The sequence below is a fragment of the Haliotis rufescens genome, unplaced genomic scaffold (assembly GCF_023055435.1).
Source record: "Haliotis rufescens isolate VD_foot unplaced genomic scaffold, xgHalRufe1.0.p SCAF_49, whole genome shotgun sequence".
NCBI classification, from domain to species: Eukaryota; Metazoa; Mollusca; class Gastropoda; order Lepetellida; family Haliotidae; genus Haliotis; species Haliotis rufescens.
The window spans coordinates 21,236-46,815 of NW_025964212.1; the positions used below are offsets into that span (position 1 = coordinate 21,236).

A 25,580-nucleotide genomic window follows, 5' to 3' on the forward strand; every position below is an offset into this window, starting at 1 on the left:
ACTCGGAAAAGGAGCTGGCTAAGCTAGTCATTTTTTGTTTTTATTGCTGCTCTAAGGCCAAACTGTGCACACACGTACAGGTAATAGCTGTTGAATGCATAGTTATTTTAAAAAAATATAACGTTACTATAGAAGTCTATGGGAAAATATTTGGTTGTGTGTAACCTACAGCCTAGCTGGCTGCGTCTCGTAGCTAACTATAGGCTACTTCCAACTGACGGTGAGTTTGATAACTGGTGTTGAGGTTGATGGGATATTATCGACTCTGTCTTTCGGGTATTTTCTAAACCGATTTGAACAGTATTCCAGTTATATCACAGAATGTCAGCTTAAGATGGGAGGAAAGCCGGAGGTAATGCAGGTCTGTGACGTTTACCATTTCGGTGACACACGGGAATAGTGCTGACAAACCTAGAAACATGATCGGGTCGAACTGGGATTCTAGCCTACGATCATAGGTTCCTGATCTTGCCCAAGGGACGCAACTCTAAACAGCCACCTCTGCTTGTCGTAAATCAATCGGGTGGGCAGGGTCAGTGACTTGGCTGATAGTTTCGCTTTTCTTGTACCCTTGCATCTCCATGCACATAAAGGGGGCACGGGTGGCTCAGTCGTCTAAGGCGCCTCGATTCGCTGTGCAGAGTTGCGTCCCTTGGGCATGCCAGAAACCTATGATTATGGGGTCGAATCACGGTTCGCCCCAATTATGTTTCTAATTTGTCAGCACCATACCCGTGCTCGTGGCTTTCACCGAAGTGGTAAACGTCAGAGACCTGCATCACTTCAGGCTTTCCTCCCACATTAAGCTGACACGCCGTGATATAACTGGAATACTGTTTAAAGCGGCGTTAAACCCAACTCACTCACTCACTCATGCACATAAAACTAAATTGAGGGGCAAAAGAAGCTATAACTCTCAGCTGATTTTATAATATGCTTTTTTTCAATTAAATAAAAACCTAAGACATATATACATGTATATTACATGTATATATCCAAAACCTGAACTGTACTGGCGCTTAGTGATCAGCACTAAAAGGACACTTCTACATGGTTGTCTTTTTAAAATATAATATGATTAAAAAACTTAAAATTCATAAAAATCGCACCATACACAACTGCTGATGGGTATCTTTGATAATCAACAAAGTTGATTCTTTCGGCAAAAACTTACATTTAAAACATGGTAGGGGTCATGTGGTTCCAAATTACATTCTTACCCCAGTCTTCAATGAACCAATTTATTTTTACACAACATTACCTATTTATTACAGATTACTTTTTTACAAACTCATATTTTGTATCCCAGTTTTGCTGTGTATATATACATGTGATTTTTACATGTATTTTACATCCAGCTGATGAAGCATGTATGCAAATGCGTTATATTTCTGAATAATAATTATTGTTTGATCACTGATCTTTCTTAAATTACAATTATATCTATTTCATTTGAACGGTTTTTTCAAAACTCGGATGAAGAAACACTGTTCGTTATTCATGGTGAGCTACAGTGGTGTTGCACTGTTGTTGTCAATGATTATGCTATATATTTATTGTCAGTATTACTATCTATGAAAACAGTGTTTGCTATAAATTTGCAAATACGTTTCACTGGAAGTGATGTGGAGCCTCAAATCACAAGCATCGTTAGCCATGAATAACGAAAGGTGTTTTCTCATCCGAGTTTTGAAAAAAACCGTTCAAATGAAATAGATATAATTGTAGTTTAATAAAGATCAGTGATCAAACAATAATTTTTCAGAAAATAACGCATTTGCATACCTGCTTCATCAGCTAGATGTAAAATACATGTAATCCAAAGAAATATATACATAGCAAAACTGGGATACAAAATATGAGTTAGTCAAAAAGATTTTGTGGATAGGTAATGTTGTGTAAACATAAATTGGTTCATTGAAGACTGGGGTAAGGAATTAATTTGGAACCACATGACCCCTGCCATGTTTGAAATGTAAAGTTTTGCCGAATTAAAGAAGCAACTTTGTTGATATTCAAAGACAAGATGTGTAGTGTGCGATTTTTTACACATTTAATTTTTTTAATCAAATTATATTTTAAAAAAGAAATCCATGTAGACATGTCCTTTGAGTGCTGATCACTAAGCGCAAGTACAGTTCAGGTTTTGGATATACATGTAACATACATGTAATATACATGTATGTTTCAGACATAGTACTTTCGCTGTCCCATGACACTGTCATAAGACAGCGAAAGTACTATGTCTGAAACTGATATAAAGAAGATGATGGACTAACGTGGACTTTATTATTTTATAATATATATATATATATATATATATATATATATATATATATATATATATATATATATATATATATATATATATATAAAACTTTTCAACTGAAAATCAAGCAAATCATTAAATCAGCTGAGAGGCTTTTTTCGCCCCCCCCCCCCAGTTTAGTTTTATAAGTTTATATGTATGTATCTGTAAGAGTACAAGAAAAGCAGCCCTTTTTTACAATTGTTGTTTTGAGTATATGTTGCTTCGCCACTGTATAAGAAACATATTTCAGTTGGAACTATATTGGCTACTGTCACTGTCCGACTGACACATCACTTACCCTGTGACGTAATAAATATTAAAGCGCGCATTCCAGAAAAAAAACTCGCAATGTTTAGGTAATGTTTGTGAAAGAGGAGAGCGATTTTCAAGCCTAGAATTAATGAATGACATTATATGATAAAGAGGTTATCACGCCTGTATGTTTGGGGTGGGTAAATATCCTGTATTAGGTATAAACACTATGTATTTAGCTCGCCAAGGCTCGCTAAATACAATGTTTATTCCTAATGCAGGATATTTACCATCCCCAAACACACTCGCGTGATAACCTCTATATATATCATCCAAAACTGGCTCCCACAGTCCGAAACATGGGCATTGCTGACATTTCTATGCATACGCATTAACGTGTTCCTTGTGTTGTGTGCAAACCTGGCAGCACCATTGCTCAAAATCATATTTTTGAATGTCTGCATCTTTTGGTAGTTCAGGCGCAATGTTTTTAGTACGCAGGATAAATGTAAGAAAACTTAAAAAGTCAAAACTCAGATGACAAATATTACATTTATATTCCGGAGGATCGAAAATGCAAACTTTGTGAATGTACCATTAGGTTACATACGCGCTGATAAATCACACATAAACCAGCAACAGACACGAGGGGCGTTCAAAACTTCAACGCAACTTATATCGCAGAATATCTTTTGCACTTTTTTTCAATATAATCTCCATTCACCTCAATACACTTATTCCATTTGTCCTTCAAGCTTTTAATACCACTTTTATAGAAATCCGCAGATTTACCCTCCAAATACACCTCTGTGGCAGCCTTTATATCCTCGTCATCCTGGAAGCGTCTTACACGTAGGCCAGTTTTCATTTGCCGGAACAGGAAAAAGCCACTGGGGGCTAAGTCTGAGCTGTAGAGTGGGTGATTTAACTGTACTTAAGATATTCTGCGAGTTGGTCTTATATTGAAGTTGCAAAACTTATTGAACGCCCCTCGTGTTTTATGACCGTTTCCTAAGGTGAAAGTATGTTGAAACAAAAATGTTGATAAATGTTGTTTTATGTTTCTTTTTTCTGTTTAAGTTAGATAAAATACTTACCCTCGGGTTTGCATGATATTGACAACACGAATCAAAAAGATAAAACTGAGGGCCGTCAGCCCCGAGGATGAAGGTTTTATATCTTATAAAAAACCCTCTGACGTGTTTTATCCTACACGTATACCCGTATACAGAAAGCCGACAACAACGTCACGTCAACACTGGCAGTCCAACCTACCGTCAGTAAAGGGGCCATTACACCAAACGGCGATCGCTCTGCGCTCCTTCTGCGTCCTAAAATTGACTAGAGCGCAGTGGGGTCGCCATACTCAAGAAAACTCCCTTTTGGTGTAATCGCCCCTACGACCGTTCTGCCTTCCTTCTGCGACTAAATATGGTACTTTTGTCAATGTAACTGCGTTCCCTGAACGACCTAGGCGTTCACTGTGCGATATCTCTGCGCTCCCTCTGCGTCTCCTCTGCGTTCCCTCTGCGTTCCCTCTGCCTCCCCTCTGCCTCCTTTCTGCGTTCCCTCTGCCTCCGTTCTGCCTCCCTTGAGCGACTTACATCGACGGCGATCTCACTGCGACTGTTTTAAGCAGGTTCAAAACTTTTCAGCGACAGTGGCGCTCTTGGCGATGGCTGAGCGTTCCCTCTGCCTCCCTTGTGCGCTCTACGCGACCGTTCTGCGACCCCTCTGCCTTCAACGCCGACCTGGCAAAACTTAAGAACGCAGAACGGTTGTAGAAAGGTCGCCGTCCGGTGTAATGGGGGTATTAGTTAGTGCCTTGCTCAGTGCGCGAGGTCGTCAAGGTTTCGTCGTGGCGTACCAGTCGGTTAGAAATATATATATTGAGACGACGTTTAATCTTAAGATGCTTTGTACAATCATGGAATATGAGACTATCCCAACATTGTACGAAACAGGACCACGACCTTCGGACCTCGCACTGCAAGGGACGTAACTCAGCATAGCCTTTGACCCCTGCGGTACCAGTGCAGTGCACGTACAATGACTGCTTACTGGGGTGATAGACTACACATATATACACAAGGTTTTATATTTACCGTCATGATGAGCGTGGAAATCCTTGTAGACCTACAAGAGAATGCATGCTCTACATTCTCATAAAAAGACAAGTACGTGTAATAACTGATTTCTATTAAATATAAATATGTTAATATGTTACACTTCTATAACAATTACGCTTGTTGTTATCAGCATAAAAATATCAGTGAAATAGACGTCCATTGTTATAATTTTCCATACCATGTATCAATCATTAATTGTGGCGGTCGGGTAGCCTTGTGGTTAAAGCGTTCGCTCGTCACGCCGAAGACCTGGGTTCGACTCTCGACATGGGTACAATGGCTGAAGCCCATTTCTGGTGTCCCCCGCCGTGATATTGCTGGAATATTGCTAAAAGCGGCGTAAAACTAAACTCACTCACTCACTCACAATCCATTATTAATTTCCTGTAAAGAAGTCATAGCAGATAACAATTATATATGAACGAATACAGAGTGAGCGGCTTTGGGTTAAGGGGTCACCAGCAGTATTTCCGTTATATCGTGATCACGGCCCGCTCGATATAAAAACTCGATATCTATGGTTATAGCTCACCATATTTAAAATCGGATCGAACTTTTGTGCGCTGTTTTAGAGACACCATTGCACGTATCATTCTTACAAAGTTTCAGTTCATCATGCCCTGTAGTTTCAGGTAAGATCCAGAAACAGGAGTACGTGGAGATCAAAAGTCGTAACTTGATAAAACAATCAAAATATGCCAGAAAACGTATCACGTGGTTATTTCGTGTAGCAAATACTTACGAATATCACATTTGGATCATTAATGGTTTCATAGCTTCGGAAACGTATTGTTACTGACGGACGGACAACTCGCCACGATACAAGTTTACTTTACTTTCAGTCAGGTGAGCTCAACAAAAGAGCCATGTCAGAGGTGATGCAGGTTTCTGATGTTTACCACTGACAAACCAAGGTTCATAATCAGGACGATTCGAGGATTCAAACTCACGAACAGAAGATAATGGTGGGTGTAATAAAACTATAATGCCTTAGACCACTGGACCACCTGGATCCCTGTTGCTCGAGACACAACACCTGCAACGGATGCAGCTGGTGCATCTGCACATGTCGGAGACGTACCTCTGGGTGACATGTACCCGGAAGTACGTCATGGAACTGGTTAAGCATCAGAAGTTTCCATATCCGGCGAATCTCGTTGCTGGGATGACGATAGTCTCCTTGATTTGTGGATGTGGCTGTCGCTATGGACGTCCAAAAGTCCATTTCTCGGAGGAGAAACTCTGCTCTTCTGTTACGTTTCTTCACCTGTCGTTTAAATAAAGTTCAAATTAAATTTTGGTATATTTATTCAGCGTCTTAATGTCGTCTTAAAATGTGAACACTTTATTGTTATGGAACATGTGTTTACTATGGAATAATGTAACTGACACGAGCGCTAGCTTCAAGGGTCGAAATCGCGCGAATTCATGGATCAGGAATTCCCCTTGCAGAATTCCATAAAAAAAGGCATGCGTGGTCCTCCTATTGGACACGTGGCATTTCTTTAGTAACAAGGACGTCATCAGACACGTATGTATCTATGACTGACGACTAGGCTCTTACCGCGTACAGAAGTAAATAAAAATTGTTCATGTTTTACATTCCAGAGAGACTGAGAAAGTTCGTTTCCCAGGCTGGAATGGGTTTTTACATTTACACTTTATCTCTAAATAATTGCCAGTGAAAACATCTAATTTTCTTTCAAGTAAACATTTATGTGGTCACTTTCACAGTGATGTCCAACACTATTCAACATTTCTTAAATATATTGAAATCGGTTGGCATTAGAGGTAACGTAGCATCATAATATGCACCCGTCCTTCAAAGACAATTACACTATATACAGGGACTCGGGTGACCCAATCGTCTGAGGTGACGCATTTCGCTATGCAGAGCGTGCCAGAACCCTATGGTCGTATGTTCGAATCCCGGTTCGTTCTGATTGTGTTCTAGGTTTGTCAGCACCATGTACCTGCTCCTGGTTTTCACCAAAGTGGTAAACGTCTAAGACCTGCATCACTTCCGGCTTTGCTCCGACATTAAGCTGACACGACATAATATAAAAGGAATACTGTTTTTAAAGGCGTTAATTCAAACTCAATAACTACACAATACACAATGGGATTAACTTTGGGTACAATATCCGAACGATAATGTGTGTAATATTACTAAAAGGGCGACTTCGATCAAGAGTTGTTTTAAATTTAGATAGATATATTGTAAATATACTACCATGTTTGCAATTGAGACATAGTAAACAGTAAAGGAAAAACTGCTTCATTGATAAACACTACAAAATGTGAGGCAGAGTGACTGAGTTAGGTTTAACCCCGCTTTGAACAGTATTATAGTTATATCAGTTGGCGGAAAGCCCGAAGTGATGCAGGTCTCAGACGTTTACCACTTTGATGAAACCCACGAGTCCAGGTATGGTGCTGACACACCATAAAACAAAATTCTGACGAACCGGGATTCGAACCTAAGATCATAGGTTTCTGGCGTGCCCAAAAGGATGAAACGCTGCAGAGCGAGTTGTGGCACCTTAGACGACTGGGCCACCCGTGCTCCCGAGTTGGATGAATTTGATGGGTGTGTTGATAGAACTCAGTGATATACTGAAAGGCTGCTCTTTTGCCCAAGCCAAGTCCCACTTTTATACAGTCATGAACAGCTGTTCTCATCAAAGTGACCAAGATAGTCATTACGCTGGCTTGTTTGATCGCGATAGCGTCAGAATGTAGGAGACCGCCTCCGTGGTCTAGTGGTTGAGCGTCCGCCCGGAGAGCGTAAGGTCCGGGGTTCGATCACCGGCCGCGTCATACCAAAAGACGTTAAAAGATGGTAATTGTTGTTACCCTGTCTGGCGCTCGGCATTAAGGGGCTAAAACATGGACTGGTCGGCTCGGAGTAAGTATACTGTGTCTGAGTGGGGTATTCATGTTAAACTGCGGCATGGTATCTCAGTGAGCTAGCACTATAAATCGGCATCAGTCCGGACTAGTACAAGGAGGCACACAAACACACAACATACATGCACGTCACTATATAAGTGCAATAATCTTGGACGCGACGTTAAACCCCATTTCACCTCACCACCTCACCTCAGAATGTAGGAAAGACAACTTTACCCAAAACTCACTTTAAAAGCAGCCACCGAGAGCTCACTCACATGACTGTTAACGCCAAAACAAAGTACGGGGTTTAGTGTCACTAGGGCTTTCGACGTATTAATATCATACATGCAATCTTAGTATTGTCGTGGTGATTAACAGTGGTGTGTTCAAAAAGGGAATTCGATTGTGACATATTTGGTCACGTGTTACTTATGGCCTCCCGCCTTTGGATATCGCTCGATGAATTCCTTTAACGATCGCGACCGTCCATACGTTCAAACTTACTTGAGCCTGAGAGGTATAAGTGCCCTGGTGTCTCTCCAAGTATAGTTCCCCGACCCAGGTACACAGTCTTGTAGTGTCCCTCTCCACTGACTCGTAGAAAGTCTCAGGGGTACTCAGTTGGATTCTGTACAGAAGCAACATGATTGTGTACTTACGGGATTTTTTCCATCCTGGTTGGAGATTAGGTATGGTTTAAAACAAAAACATTAATATTTGTTTCTTTAACTTATTGAGCAGTGTTACGACGTAAATTGTAATGAAAAGGTAAATTATAAAAAAATTGACGTTAATTGTAATAATCTCAACAAATCTCAACGCGGTAAAATGTAATAACTTTATACGTAAATTGTAATAACCTTATAAGTTTAGTGTCAAATGCGTTAAATGACTAGAACCTATCCTTGTCAGGGTTGGTACAGGGTTTATCGTACAATCGTCATTAAAGTATGGGTGTGGGGGAGGATTGCAATTGAGGTCGTTATCGTACATTGTTGTATAATTATATGTATATATAAACGCATAGAAATTTCATTTCTATGGTTGTCCAGAAGAGGATTAATTACTAGAATGAACTTAGTTTTCTTATTTATTTGAGAAATACTCTGTGTGTTTTGTACTTTATTGATATATATCCTATTGACTGAAGGATGAGAGTGATGTCCCTTTTACACGCGTTCTTTAAGGACATTAAAAAAATGTCCTTGTTTCTCATCCTTTGTTAACAACAATATGGGTAAAGCGGTAGGTTTTATTATTTTATTTTCTACATATTAATTTTTCGACAGATTACTCAAAAACACTTTAGCATTTGATAAAGTTGCTGATTTTGGGGTTCATTGCTCACATGTATTTTGCTCATGTTAACATTGGAATATATCCCATGTTGTATGAACTCTTTACAGAAGATATTATAATACATTAACCTGGCTCAAGTAATCTTTGGAAAGAAAAGTTTGAAAACTGAGAGTGCCGAACATGATGATGAGAAACAAGGAATTTTTTACATGGCCAAAGCTGGATATTTTACGGCGATTCAACATAATATTATTTGGGTAAATTTACAGCTCAAGGGAATACATAGAAAATATTGATTAATATTGATACTAATCAGAAAGAAAAGCATTTTGCACTGGTGAACACATAAAAGCAAACATTCAACTTACTTGACATGTCTCCAACAAGTAACGGATTAAGTAAAGATGTATATATCAAAGGTCCCTTTACATATCAATAGTTGTATAAGGATTACTGTTCACAAATATAATAACTGTGTGTGTGTGTGTGTGTGTGTGTGTGTGTGTGTGTATATATATATATAAATAGTTAAACAGTTACATATATATATATATATATATATATATATATATATATATACATACATATATATATATATATATATATATATATATATATATATATAAATGTTTTACTGTACTGTACTCCGAACAGTATGTGTACATATATATACAAAGGTACAAAACTGTTTAGGGAAGTTTGGTACAGCATTTATCGTACAATCGTCATTAAATATGACTTAGTGTGGGGTGTGAGAACTTTTTGAAACTTGATATATCGAACATTGTTGTATATATATATAAACTCACTGGAATGTTATTTCTGTGGGTTAAGTACGTGGTTATCAACACAATGTATTTATATATAAAAATATATGTTTGGGATGCTTTCCTTGCATTTTAAGTGTGTTAGCAGTAGTTGAAAAGAGCTACGTTTACCACTTCGGTGAAACACACGGGCACGGGTATGGTGCTGACAAATCTAGAAACATAAGCGGGACGAACCGGGATTCGAACCCACAATCCCAAGACGACTGTGCCATCCTAGCAGTCATTAAAGTACAAGGAGATAAATGAGTTTATCACATGGTTAGTCTGATCAATCTTTAAAATCATCTCATTACAGTGAAACCCCTATTTTCCGGACCTCGTTAATCCGGAAATATGACTTTTCTGACCAGTGCTGTTCGGCAGTCCACTCACGTATTTATAATTCGTTAATCATACCGATTGCATTTTTGTTTGTTAAAAAGACTTTGTTTAATGCTGCACCCAGCAATATTCCAGCTACACGAAGGCGGGCTGTCAATAATCAAGTCTGGATAAGACAATCCAGTGAATGATATTATGAACAACAATCGATATCGTCGATGACACTCAGTGGACCAAGTCACGGAGACTGACCACCCAATTATTTAAATCCCGATCACCAGCATACATTGACGGGGACTGATTCCCCATAGAGTTATCTATACAGCCCCGTCTGCATTAACGAGGTTTCACTGTAGTTCATATAGGGAATATATTACCTTGGGAGTCCATTCAGACTTTTCATCCTTTGCAGTTTTTCTAACATTTCTTCACTACAAAAGAGAAGTTAATCATGTTAATGAATTTGACATCGTATAGTGAGTGAGTGAGTGAGTGAGTGGGTGGGTGGGTGGGTGGGTGGGTGTTTGGGTGAGTGAGTGAGTGAGGGAGTGAGTGAGAGTTTTCCAGCAATACCACGGCGGGGGACACTAGAAGTGGGTTTCACATGTTGTGCCCATGTGGGGATATCGCACCCGGGGCGTGACAAGCGAACGCTTTAACCACTTGCCTACCTCACCGCCACGTTTACTGTAAGCGTTACCTAAGAAGACACAAGAATGTGACGTTGTAAAATGTAGCGGTTTTAGTTTTAAATTTCTTTATCAGAAATAGATGTGAAAGCAGCAGTTTGCGATATTCCGGCCAATATAATAGCCTGTAAATATTCGAATCTGGACTTGGGAGTTCGCAGTTCGAATCATGTTCCCATCATTGAATCATGTCATGTGACACGCTGAGTGAGTGAGTAGGTTTTGGGTGGTTGAGGGTTTTTTTTATTTGTTGCATAACGCCGCACTCAGCAATATTCCAGCTATATTACGGCGGTCTATAAATAATCGAGTCTGGACCAGACAATCCAGTGATTGACATCACGAGCATCGATCCCCGCAAATGTCAGCGAGCCTGACCACGATCCCGTTAGTCGCCTCTTATAAGTATTGTCGCCTTTCAGGGCAAGCATTGGTTGCTGAAGACCTATTCTACTCCGGATCTTCACGGGTCGGGTGGTTGAGTGAGTGAGTGAGCGAGTGAACCTCCGCTTTGAACAGTATTCAAGTTATATCACGGCGTGTCAGCTTCATGTGGGAGGCTGTCTGAAGTTAGCAAATTCTAAACGTTTGTCACTTTGGTAAAACACACGAGCACAAAGACGGTTCTGACAAAGCCAGAAACATAATCACGGTGAACCATGACTCGAAGATACGATCATGGGATTCTGGTACGTTTAAGAGACGCTACTCAGCACAGCTAATTTCAACGCCTCAAACGCTTGGCCACTCGTGCCGGACGTTGACACATAATCAGCCAGATCATTCACAATCTCATTAAAATCAGACCTTAGTTCTCGCTACCGCTAAACAAAGGTCTGAAGACATCCCATTAGTGTGCACGTCAGAACGACCTTTCATCCGACCAATCAGAGCGTCCCTTACCAGATTATGAAAGTGACAGTCGGAATGTGATTTCTAATCATGCAACCTCGAAAACTTTAACACGCGGCATTCCGAACGATAGTTACGGGTTTAACGACTGAATACAATCTAGACCATCTATTAGCCATTCCAGAATGTTTTTTTTGTTCAGGTTTCAAATTTGTAATCAAGAATTTGTCTAAATATGTTTCGAAGCGCAGGCGCCAATTTGACATTAGTGCCGTAAAGCACGAGAAAGCTGCCTTCTGATTGGCCACTCCATTGGATCGCGCAAGGTCGGTCTGACGTGACCCGTAATGGGATGTCCTCAGATATTTGTTTTGGGGTAGCGAGAACTAAGATCTGATTTGAATGAGATTGGGTCATTCATTGGGACCACCCGATCTTCATTAATCGACTATTACAACCAGTCGGTAAAAGGGGCCTATTTTGTTCACCTTGGACCAATCCCAGCATTCCCGTGTCCGAACAGGAAGAGACTTGAATTTGACCTCCGGGATTCGGAAAATTCCCTCTCCACTTCCAGCAACTAAACACAAAATATAATAAAAGTACAAAAGCATGCAAATTAATATTTCACACACAACCTAAAAACTCTTTTCTATAAATATTCCACAAACACATGTTAAAAAAAAGTTGCTCAAGCTAGGTTAAACCTGCAAGGCATGAAATAATCAAACAGTAATGCTGGGAATAAATAATGTTTATTTTTAAACACAAATATGTCAGGGCAACTGCTATAGAACGAGCGTTTTTCAACAGAGTACATGGAAGACGAGAGAGCATGTGAGTTTGGTTCAAGGCCGTCTTTCAGTTATATCACGGCGTGTCAGCTTGCGATGGGAGGAGTGAGTGAGTGAGTTGGGTTTTACGCCGCTTTTCACAGTATTCCAGTTATATCGCGGCGTGGCAGCTTAATGTGGGAGGAAAGCCCTAAGTGATGCAGGTCTCAGACGTTTACCACTTTGGTGAAACCCACGGGCACGGGTATAATGCTGACAAATCTAGAAACATAATCGGTGCGAACCGGGATTCGAACCCACGATCATAGAACACATCTCTGCACGGCGAATTGCGGACTCTAATGCAACTTGGCCACCCGTGCTGTCTCTTAACCGTACCATGAATGCAGTACATCTATGTGTTTACTCCGTTTTCACTTACCTTGGGCTTAATTGACTAACGAGGGTAACGAGTCTACGCTTAGTCCAATCAAAATCGCGTTACGAAGTAGACATACTGTTCGTAAACAACAGGGCGACTTCTGCGCTGATTTCGATCGACTGCAGGATTCACAAAGCATGTGTTCCGTCAACTGGACGTCGACAGATATCTTCCAAACCATTCCATGGTTTTAATCAAGGTTTTATTTTATATAGATCTTAATTATCGATCTGATCGTCATGACCAGGCGGGACCACTTTGTTTGAAGCAAATGCAAGTGGTGTGAGAGGTGAAATATGATTGGTCAATAAAGGAGACATAAGAGGGACATAACTCGTAGTAGCCACCGCTACGATCGGGCCACGAAATTCCAGGTGAGTTCGGCAAGGGTGGAAACAGGACTTTTTTATACTCAGTAAATGTCCCTTGGCTCGGGAAGATGACATACAATTTTAGCTTCCATTAACTACACTGTCTTCTATATTGATCCAAACTCGACTTACATGACTGGGTCACCCGTGCATCCCCATCCGAATCCCTCCCCCCCCCCCCCCCCCCCTCCACCCTACCCCAAGACAAGAGAACTTACCTCATCCACTGTGACTTCCTTGTGGTAATTTGTGCCTGGGGGAAAGTGCGTCAACACCCGGTGTCCTCCCAGCCCCTCCCACCAGAATGTGTTGTGCTGAAAGATAACAGCCCCAGTGATCTGTTTGTTTGTTCTTCAGCGCGCACTCAGCAATATTCCAGCAATATGACGGCGGTCTGTAAATAATTGAGGCTGGACAAGACAATCCAGTGATTGATATCATGAGCATCGATCAACGCAATTGGGATACGTTGACATGCATCAACCAAGTCAGCGAGCCTGACCACCCGATCCCGTTAGTCGCCTCTTACGACAGACATAGTCGCCATTACGGCAAGCATGGGTTGCTGAAGACCTGTTCCTCAGCATCATCATCATGTTTGATGTATCAGTGCATTGCTGATTGTGGCCTTAAGACACCCCAAAGACATAAACCTACGTCCATCAATATATAGCTGGTATATTGCTGATTGTGCCTGAAGGCACTCCAAAACATTTCCCTACGTCCATCAAATATATACTTATGAAATTGTGCATTTCCAGTATGTCAACATGTCTAAACCTTACCGACGTAGAGAATCACAAACCGGGAATTTGTTGACGGAGTTCCAGCTGAGTTTGATGGTGACGAATCTCGTGACGTCACAGTGCTTCATGATCTGGGGCAGCTGAGCCGAATAGCCGAAGCTGTCGAGTAGCCACAGCTGAGGAAACAGACATGACACATTATTCATACTGAGCTCTTCAACGGACACAATATCCACTATAAGATTGTCAGGCTATAGATCCATTGGGGTGTGTTGCGTTCGTATAAGGGTTCAAGTCTGAAACATACATTGACAAGAAAGTGTAGCTTTTCATCGATTGCGATCATGTCATATTTACTGGACTAGACATACGTGATATGTCCATTTTGACGAGAGGAGTATACAATGTGGTGACTTACGTAAGGTGTCTGTCGTGGCTTACGTAGGGTGTCCATATTGTCGTACGAGAGGAGTATACAATGTGGTGACCTACGTGAGGTGTCTGTCGTGGCTTACGCGAGGTGTCTATATTGTCGTACGAGCGGAGTATACAATGTGGTGACCTACGTGAGGTGTCTATCGTGGCTTACGTGGGGTGTCCATATTGTCGTACGAGAGTAATATATACATGTGGTGACTTAGGTGAGGTGTCTATCGTGGCTTACGTGGGGTGTCAATATTGTCGAACGTGATGAGTATATACATGTGGTGACTTACGTGAGGTGTTTATGGTGGCTTACGTAGGGTGTCCATATTGTCGTACGAGCGGAGTATACAATGTGGTGACTTACGTGAGGTGTCTATCGTGGCTTACGTAGGGTGTCTATATTGTCGTGCGAGCGGAGTATACAATGTGGTGACTTACGTGAGGTGTCTATCGTGGCTTACGTCAGGTGTCCATATTGTCGAACGTGAGGAGTATATACATGTGGTGACTTACGTGAGGTGTCTATCGTGGCTTACGTGGGGTGTCCATATTGTCGTACGAGAGTAGTATATACATGTGGTGACTTACGTGAGGTGTCTATCGTGGCTTACGTAGGGTGTCCATATTGTCGTACGAGAGGAGTATACAATGCGAGGTGTCTATAGTGAAGTTTAAGATGTCTTTAGTATTTATGGGTACGTCCGAGATGCGTCTACACTGGCGTATGAGAGGCGAATACATATGTAGGAAGTGTTTATAGTGACGTTCGAAATGGTTCCATAGTGACGTACGAGAGGTGTGTGTCGTGACGTACGAGAGGTGTGTGTCGTGACGTACGAGAGGTGTGTGTCGTGACGTACGAGAGGTGTTTGTCGTGACGTACGAGAGGTGTGTGTCGTGACGTACGAGAGGTGTTTGTCGTGACGTACGAGAGGTGTGTGTCGTGACGTACGAGAGGTGTGTGTCGTGACGTACGAGAGGTGTGTGTCGTGACGTACGAGGTACACTACGGACTAGGAACATTATGAATACCAGTTTTGCGAACACTTGATGTCGTCATTGAACTTCCAAACATTCGTAAGATGTGTTGTTACCATTTGTATCCATAATTTTGTGGGACTCATTTTAATGTTACAGATACGAGCCTATATTGTTTAACTCCCTTGATCCGACAGCGCCTGACGGACGTTAAGTCATTAACATACAAACAACTCACGTCGGTACACCTTGTACCAAATTCGTTTTCAAGGAACTTTTGGCCATACAGGAACTGTCGCAATAGGCACTCTCCGTTTGGCATGTTTGCATCCTGTAACAAAACAGTGATAAATCTACATGCATCTTGAAAAGGGAATTAAAACTTGTCCGCAATACTAAATTCATGATATAGAATTATCGTCGCGTCCAAGATTATTGCACTTATATAGTGATGTGCATGCTCGCGCGCGTGCGTGCGTGCGTGCGTGCGTGCGTGTGTGTGTGCGCGAGTGCCTGTGCAAGAGTCCGTTTGCTGCAAACTCGTAACGGTGAAAATCTGAAGCGTATCTTTCGGTAGTAGTTATTAAACGGAATATGCAATGAGAAGCTGTAAAATATTAAAGCAGTGTTAGTGATTTTCTTGGTATTGTTATTCAGCTAATTTCAAATGCAAACAATGAAATAAACAGAACGAGCTCAATATACCATTGTGATACGGTACATGATGAAGTTCACAGATGATGTGAATCACGTTTATGATTATTGTTGGGGGCACGGGTGGCCCGGTCGTCTAAGGCGTCGCGATTCGCAGTGCAGAGTTACGTCCCTTGGGCACGCCAAAAACGTATGATTGTGGGTTCGAATCCCGGTGCGCCCCGATTATGTTTCTAGGTTTGTCAGCACCATACCCGTGCTCGTGGGTTTCACCAAAGTGGTAAACGTCTAAGACCCACATCACTTCGGGCTTTCCTCCCACATTAAGCTGACACGCTGTGATATAACTGGAGTACTGTTAAAAGCAGCGTTAAACCCAACTCACTCACTCACAATTATGATTATTGTAAGTCGGAGGGGGTGCATTGAGTGAGTGAGTGAGTGAGTACGGTTTTACGCCGCTTTTAGCAATATTCCAGCAATATCACGGGGGACACCAGAAATGGGCTTCACACATTGTACCCATGTCGGGATTCGAACCCGGGTCTTCGGCGTGACGAGCCACTAGGCTACCCGACCGCCCCGGGTGCATTGAGACCGGAATTAAAGCTTCCTATTGTAAAAGAGATGGTTAAGATAATGCAGCTGTCAGTCAAATTATTATTTCAGTTGGATCGAATCCCGGACCTTCCGCTCTCTGAGTGGACGCTCTACCACTAGACCACGGAGGCAGTCTTTTTAATAATAAAGTCCCACAATGAAACTTTCAGATTACTTCTGGTTAGAACTGAAGAAAAGATGCTAATCTAAATGTCACTGTCTCTTTCGTCCAGATCTTCGAAACTGTCAAATACAGTTTCAGTGAACGCAATTTCTCAGGAATCACGGCTGGGGACATTTGGAAATCGAACCCGGGACTGACCATTTCTATCCAGGTAGCGCCGACTGGAATAAGCTGGCCGGTGTTGATGAAGTGTTTCACCCTGATGTAAAAGTCCGGGTACTTTTCGCTGACCCACTGTAATTGCTGTGGCTGAAAACAAACCGACATCTGAATATATTTAGAATAACCGTGACGAGAACAAGCCGATTAAATGGTTTAAAATGATTCCACTATTTCTGAATATGAATGAAAACAAACACTTTTACGCCATTGTGTGGCGAGTGAATAGAGTTTTACGCCCCTCTCAGCGATAAACAACCAATCTCGTGGAGGGGGACACAAGAAATGGGCCTCACCCATTGTATCCTTATGAGGAGTCGAACCCAACCCTTGGCTGACTAGTTCATGGCAAATCCACATTCCCTTTACGCTACAGATTGTTCCAGAAAGGCATGCATAGTATTAGGATTTAAGTGCGGAATGTCAAATGATGATGTTTTTAAAAAAGTATTCTTGCTCTTTAATCTGGTTACGAATATTCTCTTTCAAATGACCTTCTTTCATAATGAAATGAGGGCGAACCGTATGTTATGACAATCATCAGGCCTTTGGGCTAAAACAATTTATTTTCATGTTTTTTATAAGATTGAAAACTGATTGTTAATACTCCTGTCTACACGAATAATTGTATATTTGTAAAACAGTTAACTTCCATGGCTATGAGGACATTGTCCGCAAATCCACCCTGACATGTTATGCTTCATTTGTTAGAAGTTATAGTGTTTTTTTCGTAATACAGGAAGTAAACCAAGCATGGCCTGATTTGCGTCCAAAGTATTTCCATGTATGTGTTTTTAATAACAGATACTGACCATAACTACTTCTTTCTGTGTGACCCTGTGTCTGTGAATGGTCATTTCTATGAAGCCATGTCTGCACTGATACAACAAACCTGCTGATGATGCCGAGGAAGGGTTCACTGGCTTGGTTTGATGCATGTCATCGTATCCTAATTGCGAAGACACCCTCTTTGACAATGGACCCGTGAAGATCCGGGGTAGAATAGGTCTTCAGTAACCCATGCTTGCCGTAAAAGGCGACCATGCTTGTCTGAAGAGGCGACTAACGGGATCGGGTGGTCAGGCTCGCTGACTTGGTTGAAGCATGTCATCGATCCCAATTGCGTGGATCGATGCTCATGATACCAATAACTGGATTGTCTGGTCCAGACTCAAATTTCCAGACCGGCATATAGCGGGAATATTTCTGAGTGCGGCGTTAAACAACACACAAAACAAAAACTCATTCTAGTTCTGTTTTTGGCGATGATAATTCTGGACTATAGGACTTATGAGTTATTGGAAGGATACACACGCATTGTCGTTGTTTGGTTTGTTGTTTAACGCCGCACTCAACAATATTCCAGCTATATGACGGCGGACTGTAAATAATCGAGTCTCAAGCAGACAATCCAGTGATTCATATCATGGGCGAATATGTGTATTTCTACAGCAATACACGTGTGGCAGTAGCATCATTTGAGATGTAACATTTTTTGTTTAAGTTGACAATATATTATGCATTGTTGTCATGTAAATTATGTGACGTGCGACACTAGAATATTTTCTATTTCACTCTTTCTTGTCCAATTTTTACCTGAGTAAAGGCCATTTTAAAGGGATATTTCTCCATCACATTGAATGCCGTTGACCAACTGCTTACGCTTTTCATCGGAGTCTTCCGGTACGGCCACAACCATGCTGAAAATAATAATTCATGTGTACGTACTTAAACGATTGTGGCTTCATATGTAAGCTAATTGTGTCAGATCACTATGAGCGAATGAGTGAGTTTGGTTTTACGCCAGTTTTAGCATTATCCCAGCAATATCACTGCGGGGGATACGATAACAATGGCTTCACACGAGTGGGAATCGAACCCGGTCGTCGGGATAACGAGCGAACGCTTTAACCACCAGGCTACCCCACTGGATCACATTAATTGGTAACAACAGTGCACGTCACATGTACATTTCTGTGGTATTATAACTAATTACCAGTCACAAACTTGTACCCATTTGTGTATATCGACATTCTGTTTTTAAGGGATATTGCAGAATGGTAGCGTGGGTAGCAGACATTGTCTCTTGATGTCCTCTTTCGATGTTGGTAATTGCGATGATGAATCAGTTGAATTTGTGGTAGGTCGACAACACGAGTCATGTGGATGATGCGTACATAGGTTAAGCCAGGCAGAAAATAGGAAGATGCAACAATTCAATACTGACACGTTTTACGTATATAAACAATATTACCCTAAAGCATTCAATAATCCAGAGTGTGTGAGTAAGGCTTTACGCCGCTTTTAGCAATATTCCAGCACTATCACGGCGGGGGACACCAGAAATGGGCTTCACAAATTGTACCCATGTCGGGAATCGAACCCTGGTCTTCGGCGGGACGAGCGAACGTTTTAACCACCAGGCTACTCGACCGAATCCAGAACACAAAATGTTCCGACATTAAATAAGGCCTAGTCTACAAGATCCAGTGCAGCTGCCTAGACACCTACATGTACAACGAAGAACACCAAGACCGTACGGGGCAAGGCGCTGCCATTCGCTTTGCAAACCTGCCATGGGTTGTACATGGGTTCAAATCCCGGCTGGCCCAGATAATATCTGCAGTCTGAGACCTGCACCACTTCGGGACTTCCTCCCACATCAAGCTGACGCGATATACATGACATGCTGTTTAAAAAAACGTTAAACGTAACTCAGTCACTCAACACCTACTAGTTTCAGAGCACTTGCATTATTCATACATACCCAACTCAGTCACCCAACACCTACTAGTTTCAGAGCACTTGCATTATTCATACATACCCAACTCAGTCACTCAACACCTACTAGTTTCAGAGCACTTGCATTATTCATACATACCCAACTCACTCACTCAACACCTACTAGTTTCAGAGCACTTGCATTATTCATACATACCCAACTCAGTCACCCAACACCTACTAGTTTCAGAGCACTTGCATTATTCATACATACCCAACTCACTCACTCAACACCTACTAGTTTCAGAGCACTTGCATTATTCATACATACCCAACTCACTCACTCAACACCTACTTGTTTCAGAGCACTTGCATTATTCATACATACCCAACTCAGTCACCCAACACCTACTAGTTTCAGAGCACTTGCATTATTCATACATACCAAACTCAGTCACTCAACACCTACTAGTTTCAGAGCACTTGCATTATTCATACATACCCAACTCAGTCACTCAACACCTACTAGTTTCAGAGCACTAGCATTATTCATACATACCCAACTCACTCACTCAACACCTACTAGTTTCAGAGCACTTGCATTATTCATACATACCCAACTCAGTCACCCAACACCTACTAGTTTCAGAGCACTTGCATTATTCATACATACCCAACTCAGTCACCCAACACCTACTAGTTTCAGAGCACTTGCATTATTCATACATACCCATCTCACTCACTTAACACCTACTAGTTTCAGAGCACTTGCATTATTCATACATACCCAACTCACTCACTCAACACCTACTAGTTTCAGAGCACTTGCATTATCCATACATACCCAACTCAGTCACTCAACACCTACTAGTTTCAGAGCACTTGCATTATTCATACATACCCAACTCAGTCACCGAACACCTACTAGTTTCAGAGCACTTGCATTATCCATACATACCCAACTCAGTCACCGAACACCTACTAGTTTCAGAGCACTTGCATTATTCATACATACCCAACTCAGTCACCCAACACCTACTAGTTTAAGAGCACTTGCATTATTCATACATACCCAACTCAGTCATCGAACACCTACTAGTTTCAGAGCACTTGCATTATCCATACATACCCAACTCAGTCACCGAACACCTACTAGTTTCAGAGCACTTGCATTATTCATACATACCCAACTCAGTCACCGAACACCTACTAGTTTCAGAGCACTTGCATTATTCATACATACCCAACTCAGTCACCCAACACCTACTAGTTTCAGAGCACTTGCATTATCCATACATACCCAACTCAGTCATCGAACACCTACTAGTTTCAGAGCACTTGCATTATCCATACATACCCAACTCAGTCACCGAACACCTACTAGTTTCAGAGCACTTGCATTATCCATACATACCCAACTCAGTCACCCAACACCTACTAGTTTCAGAGCACTTGCATTATCCATACATACCCAACTCAGTCACCGAACACCTACTAGTTTCAGAGCACTTGCATTATTCATACATACCCAACTCAGTCACCCAACACCTACTAGTTTCAGAGCACTTGCATTATCCATACATACCCAACTCAGTCACCGAACACCTACTAGTTTCAGAGCACTTGCATTATTCATACATACCCAACTCAGTCACCCAACACCTACTAGTTTAAGAGCACTTGCATTATTCATACATACCCAACTCAGTCATCGAACACCTACTAGTTTCAGAGCACTTGCATTATCCATACATACCCAACTCAGTCACCGAACACCTACTAGTTTCAGAGCACTTGCATTATTCATACATACCCAACTCAGTCACCGAACACCTACTAGTTTCAGAGCACTTGCATTATTCATACATACCCAACTCAGTCACCCAACACCTACTAGTTTCAGAGCACTTGCATTATCCATACATACCCAACTCAGTCATCGAACACCTACTAGTTTCAGAGCACTTGCATTATCCATACATACCCAACTCAGTCACCGAACACCTACTAGTTTCAGAGCACTTGCATTATCCATACATACCCAACTCAGTCACCCAACACCTACTAGTTTCAGAGCACTTGCATTATCCATACATACCCAACTCAGTCACCGAACACCTACTAGTTTCAGAGCACTTGCATTATTCATACATACCCAACTCAGTCACCCAACACCTACTAGTTTCAGAGCACTTGCATTATCCATACATACCCAACTCAGTCACCGAACACCTACTAGTTTCAGAGCACTTGCATTATTCATACATACCCAACTCAGTCACCCAACACCTACTAGTTTCAGAGCACTTGCATTATCCATACATACCCAACTCACTCACTCAACACCTACTAGTTTCAGAGCACTTGCATTATCCATACATACCCAACTCAGTCACCCAACACCTACTAGTTTCAGAGCACTTGCATTATTCATACATACCCAACTCAGTCATCGAACACCTACTAGTTTCAGAGCACTTGCATTATCCATACATACCCAACTCAGTCACCGAACACCTACTAGTTTCAGAGCACTTGCATTATCCATACATACCCAACTCAGTCATCGAACACCTACTAGTTTCAGAGCACTTGCATTATTCATACATACCCAACTCAGTCACCCAACACCTACTAGTTTCAGAGCACTTGCATTATTCATACATACCCAACTCACTCACTCAACACCTACTAGTTTCAGAGCACTTGCATTATTCATACATACCCAACTCAGTCACTCAACACCTACTAGTTTCAGAGCACTTGCATTATTCATACATACCAAACTCAGTCACTCAACACCTACTAGTTTCAGAGCACTTGCATTATTCATACATACCCAACTCAGTCACTCAACACCTACTAGTTTCAGAGCACTTGCATTATTCATACATGTTTGCATTTTTCGAAAAGAACTCTGACGGTAAAAGTTGGGTTTGAACAGTATTTTGGTTATATCACGGCGCGTCAGCTTGTTTGGGAGGAAAGCCCGAAGTGGTGCAGGTCTCAGACCTTTACTACTTTGGTGAAACCCATGAGCACGGGTTCCAACTTCAGGAGAACAATTGTACCAAGAGCGAAATATCCGTCATCAAAATCAATAAGTCGGGCTGTTAACCTTAAAATAGGAAACGTTTTTACTTGTAAAGGTATTTTAAGGTGAGGTGAAATGGGGTTTAACATCGCGTCAAAGATTATTGCACTTATATAGCGACGTGCATGTACGTGTGTGTGTGTATTTGTGTGGCTGCTTGTACTAGTCCGGACTGATGCCGATTTATAGTACTAGCTCACTGAGATACCATGCCGCTGTTGAACATGAATACCCAACTCAGACACAGTATACTGACTCCGAGCCGACCAGTCCTTGTTTTAGCCCCTCAATACCGAGCGCCAGACAGGGTAACAAAAATTACCATCTTTTAACGTCTTTTGGTATGACGCGGCCGGGGATCGAACCCCGGACCTTCCGCTCTCTGGGCGGACGCTCTACCACTAGACCACGGAGGCGGAAAGATATTTTTAAGTATCCACACCGAAAAGTTCCATTGTTTGGCTCTGTCCCAAATATATTACAGTGGGAACATGCATGTACTTTTGTTCTGAATGTTGTGATTTACGTGCATTGTTTTATGAAAGAACAAAGCTTTATGACAGCTACTCACGTATTAAACAAAGTTAACACATTCTCGTCACAACTCAGATTACAGTTATTTATGTATATTTTCTGTTTAGGTAAATACTGTGTTTTTTATCAGTACATGTAAAATCCATCGAAGGTACAACGTGTCCTTCATGTTAATTTTCGAATCTACTTTTGATTAACATGTCACTGAAACCAATGGTTCAGCATCACATTTTATGAATAGCGGAGGAATACTGTTAAAAGCGGCGTTAAGCCCAACTCATTCACTCACTAACTCACTATGAATAGCGGAACAGTAGTAACTGGCCTGCCCCCACGGTCTAGTGGATAAAGCGTTTGCCCAGAGAGCCGAAGGTCGGTGATTCGACAATAAAATAACACACTCGATCATCTGCAGTGATTTGCCTGTCCAAGACTCGATCATCTACTCTTTGTTTGCCTGTCCATGACTCGTCCATTGGTTTGCCTATCTAAGACTTAATCATCTACACTGGTTTGCTTGTCCAAGAGGGCCGGTCGGGTAGCCTTGTGGTTAAAGCGTTCGCTCGTCACGCCGAAGATCAGGGTTCGATTCCCGACATGGGTACAATGTGTGATGCCCATTTGTGGTGTCCCCCGACATGATATTGCTGGGATAATGCTGAAAGTGGCGTAAAAAGTGGTTTGCCTGTCCAAGACTCGATCGTCTACATTGGTGTGACTGTCCCAGACTCGATCATCTACACTGGTTTGCCTGTCCATGACTCGATCATCTACACTGGTTTGCTTGTCCAAGACTCGATCATCTACACTGGTTTGCCTGTCCAAGACTCGATCATCTACACTGGTTTGTCTGTCCCAGACTCGATCATCTACACTGGTTTGCTTGTCCAAGAGTCGATCATCTACACTGGTTTGCCTGTCCAAGACTCGATCATCTACACTGGTTTGCCTGTCCAAGACCCGATCATCTACTCTAGTTTGCTTGTCCAAGACCCGATCATCTACTCTAGTTTGCCTGTCCCAGACTCGATCATCTACACTTGTTTGCCTGTCCAAGACTCGATCAACTACACTCGTTTGCTTGTCCAAGACTCGATCATCTAAGTTTGGTTTGCCTGTCCAAGACTCCATCATCTACACTGGTTTTCCTGTCCCAGACTCGATCATATCCACTGGTTTGCCTGTAACATTCTCGATCATGAACACTGGTTTGCCTGGTCCAAACTGCCTTCATATAGCTGTTATAGCTGATTATGAACAAACAGACTGTGTGTTACCATGTTATAATACTGACATTCAGTTAACTTCCTTGGGTTCGAATCTCAAATAACCCTGATTATGACTGTTCATCCAAAGAGGTAAACGTCAAATACCCACCTCACTCACTCGCGTCAACACACAATCAGAACACTAAGCATGCACAATGAAAACACCGAGAATACGCAATCAGAACAACATGAATACGCAATCAGAACACTGTGGATACAATAAACGACACTATGAATATACAATCAGAACCCTGGAGAGAACCTAGATCGCCAGTTCCAGCTTGTCAAGCTCTGCGGAGTAAAATGTGTAAAATATTTGCTCATAACAGTAAAGACGATTGCGTTATGACAAATGCTTTCCCAAATTTCACACACAATTCAGCAGTCTATGTTAAGTTAAGATGGACACGTCTGTCAACATTCCCCATTCATCACGTTTTCATATGCATCTTTCTCCCGTCAGGGAGGGGCTGTCGGGTAGCCTAGTTGTTAACGCGTTCGCTCGTCCCGCCGAAGACCCGGGTTCGTTTCCCGACATTGGTAAAATTTGTGAAGCCCATTTCTGGTGTCCCCCGCCGTGACAGTGCTGGAATATTGCTAAAAGCGGCGTAACACCAAACTCACTCACTCACGTCAAGGGCAAGACGTTTCATTAATGGCGTGAAATAACAGATCATCGTACGTAATACAATGTACATTAAACACATACCATATGAGTAAGTGAGTTTGGTTTAACGCCACTTTTAACAGTATTCCAGATATATATCACAGCGTTTCAGCCCAATGTGGGAGGAAAGCCAGAAAGTGATGCAGGTCTCAGACGTTTACTACTTCGGTGAAACCCACGCGCACGAGTATGGTGCTGACACACCTAGAAACATAATCGGGGTGAACCGGGATTCGACCCACGATCATAGTTTTCAGCCCAGGGAACGCAACGCCTTAGATGACTCGGCCACCTGTGCCCCCCACATATAATAGGAAAATGAGACGAGGTTTGCATGTCCATCACCAGGAATGTATCCTGTAAATAATTCCACACGAGACTTCGT

At 41.9% G+C, this 25,580-nt stretch overlaps 1 protein-coding gene across 2 annotated transcripts in view; it reads right to left on the reverse strand.

Annotated features, from left to right (window-relative positions):
* LOC124139040 (alpha-mannosidase 2C1-like) overlaps positions 1-25,580 on the reverse strand; it is a 62,561-nt gene that overhangs the window by 21,175 nt on the left and 15,806 nt on the right. For both annotated transcript variants that reach the window (XM_048383525.1, XM_048383526.1), the window contains exons 9-18: positions 18,508-18,611; positions 16,891-17,001; positions 15,553-15,645; positions 13,970-14,086; positions 13,383-13,478; positions 12,067-12,158; positions 10,415-10,468; positions 8,092-8,215; positions 5,774-5,959; positions 4,669-4,699 (exon numbers count right to left, since the gene is read on the reverse strand). In XM_048383525.1, coding sequence (XP_048239482.1) covers positions 4,669-4,699; positions 5,774-5,959; positions 8,092-8,215; positions 10,415-10,468; positions 12,067-12,158; positions 13,383-13,478; positions 13,970-14,086; positions 15,553-15,645; positions 16,891-17,001; positions 18,508-18,611 — 1,008 coding nt within the window. The remainder of the gene's footprint in view (positions 1-4,668; positions 4,700-5,773; positions 5,960-8,091; positions 8,216-10,414; positions 10,469-12,066; positions 12,159-13,382; positions 13,479-13,969; positions 14,087-15,552; positions 15,646-16,890; positions 17,002-18,507; positions 18,612-25,580) is intronic.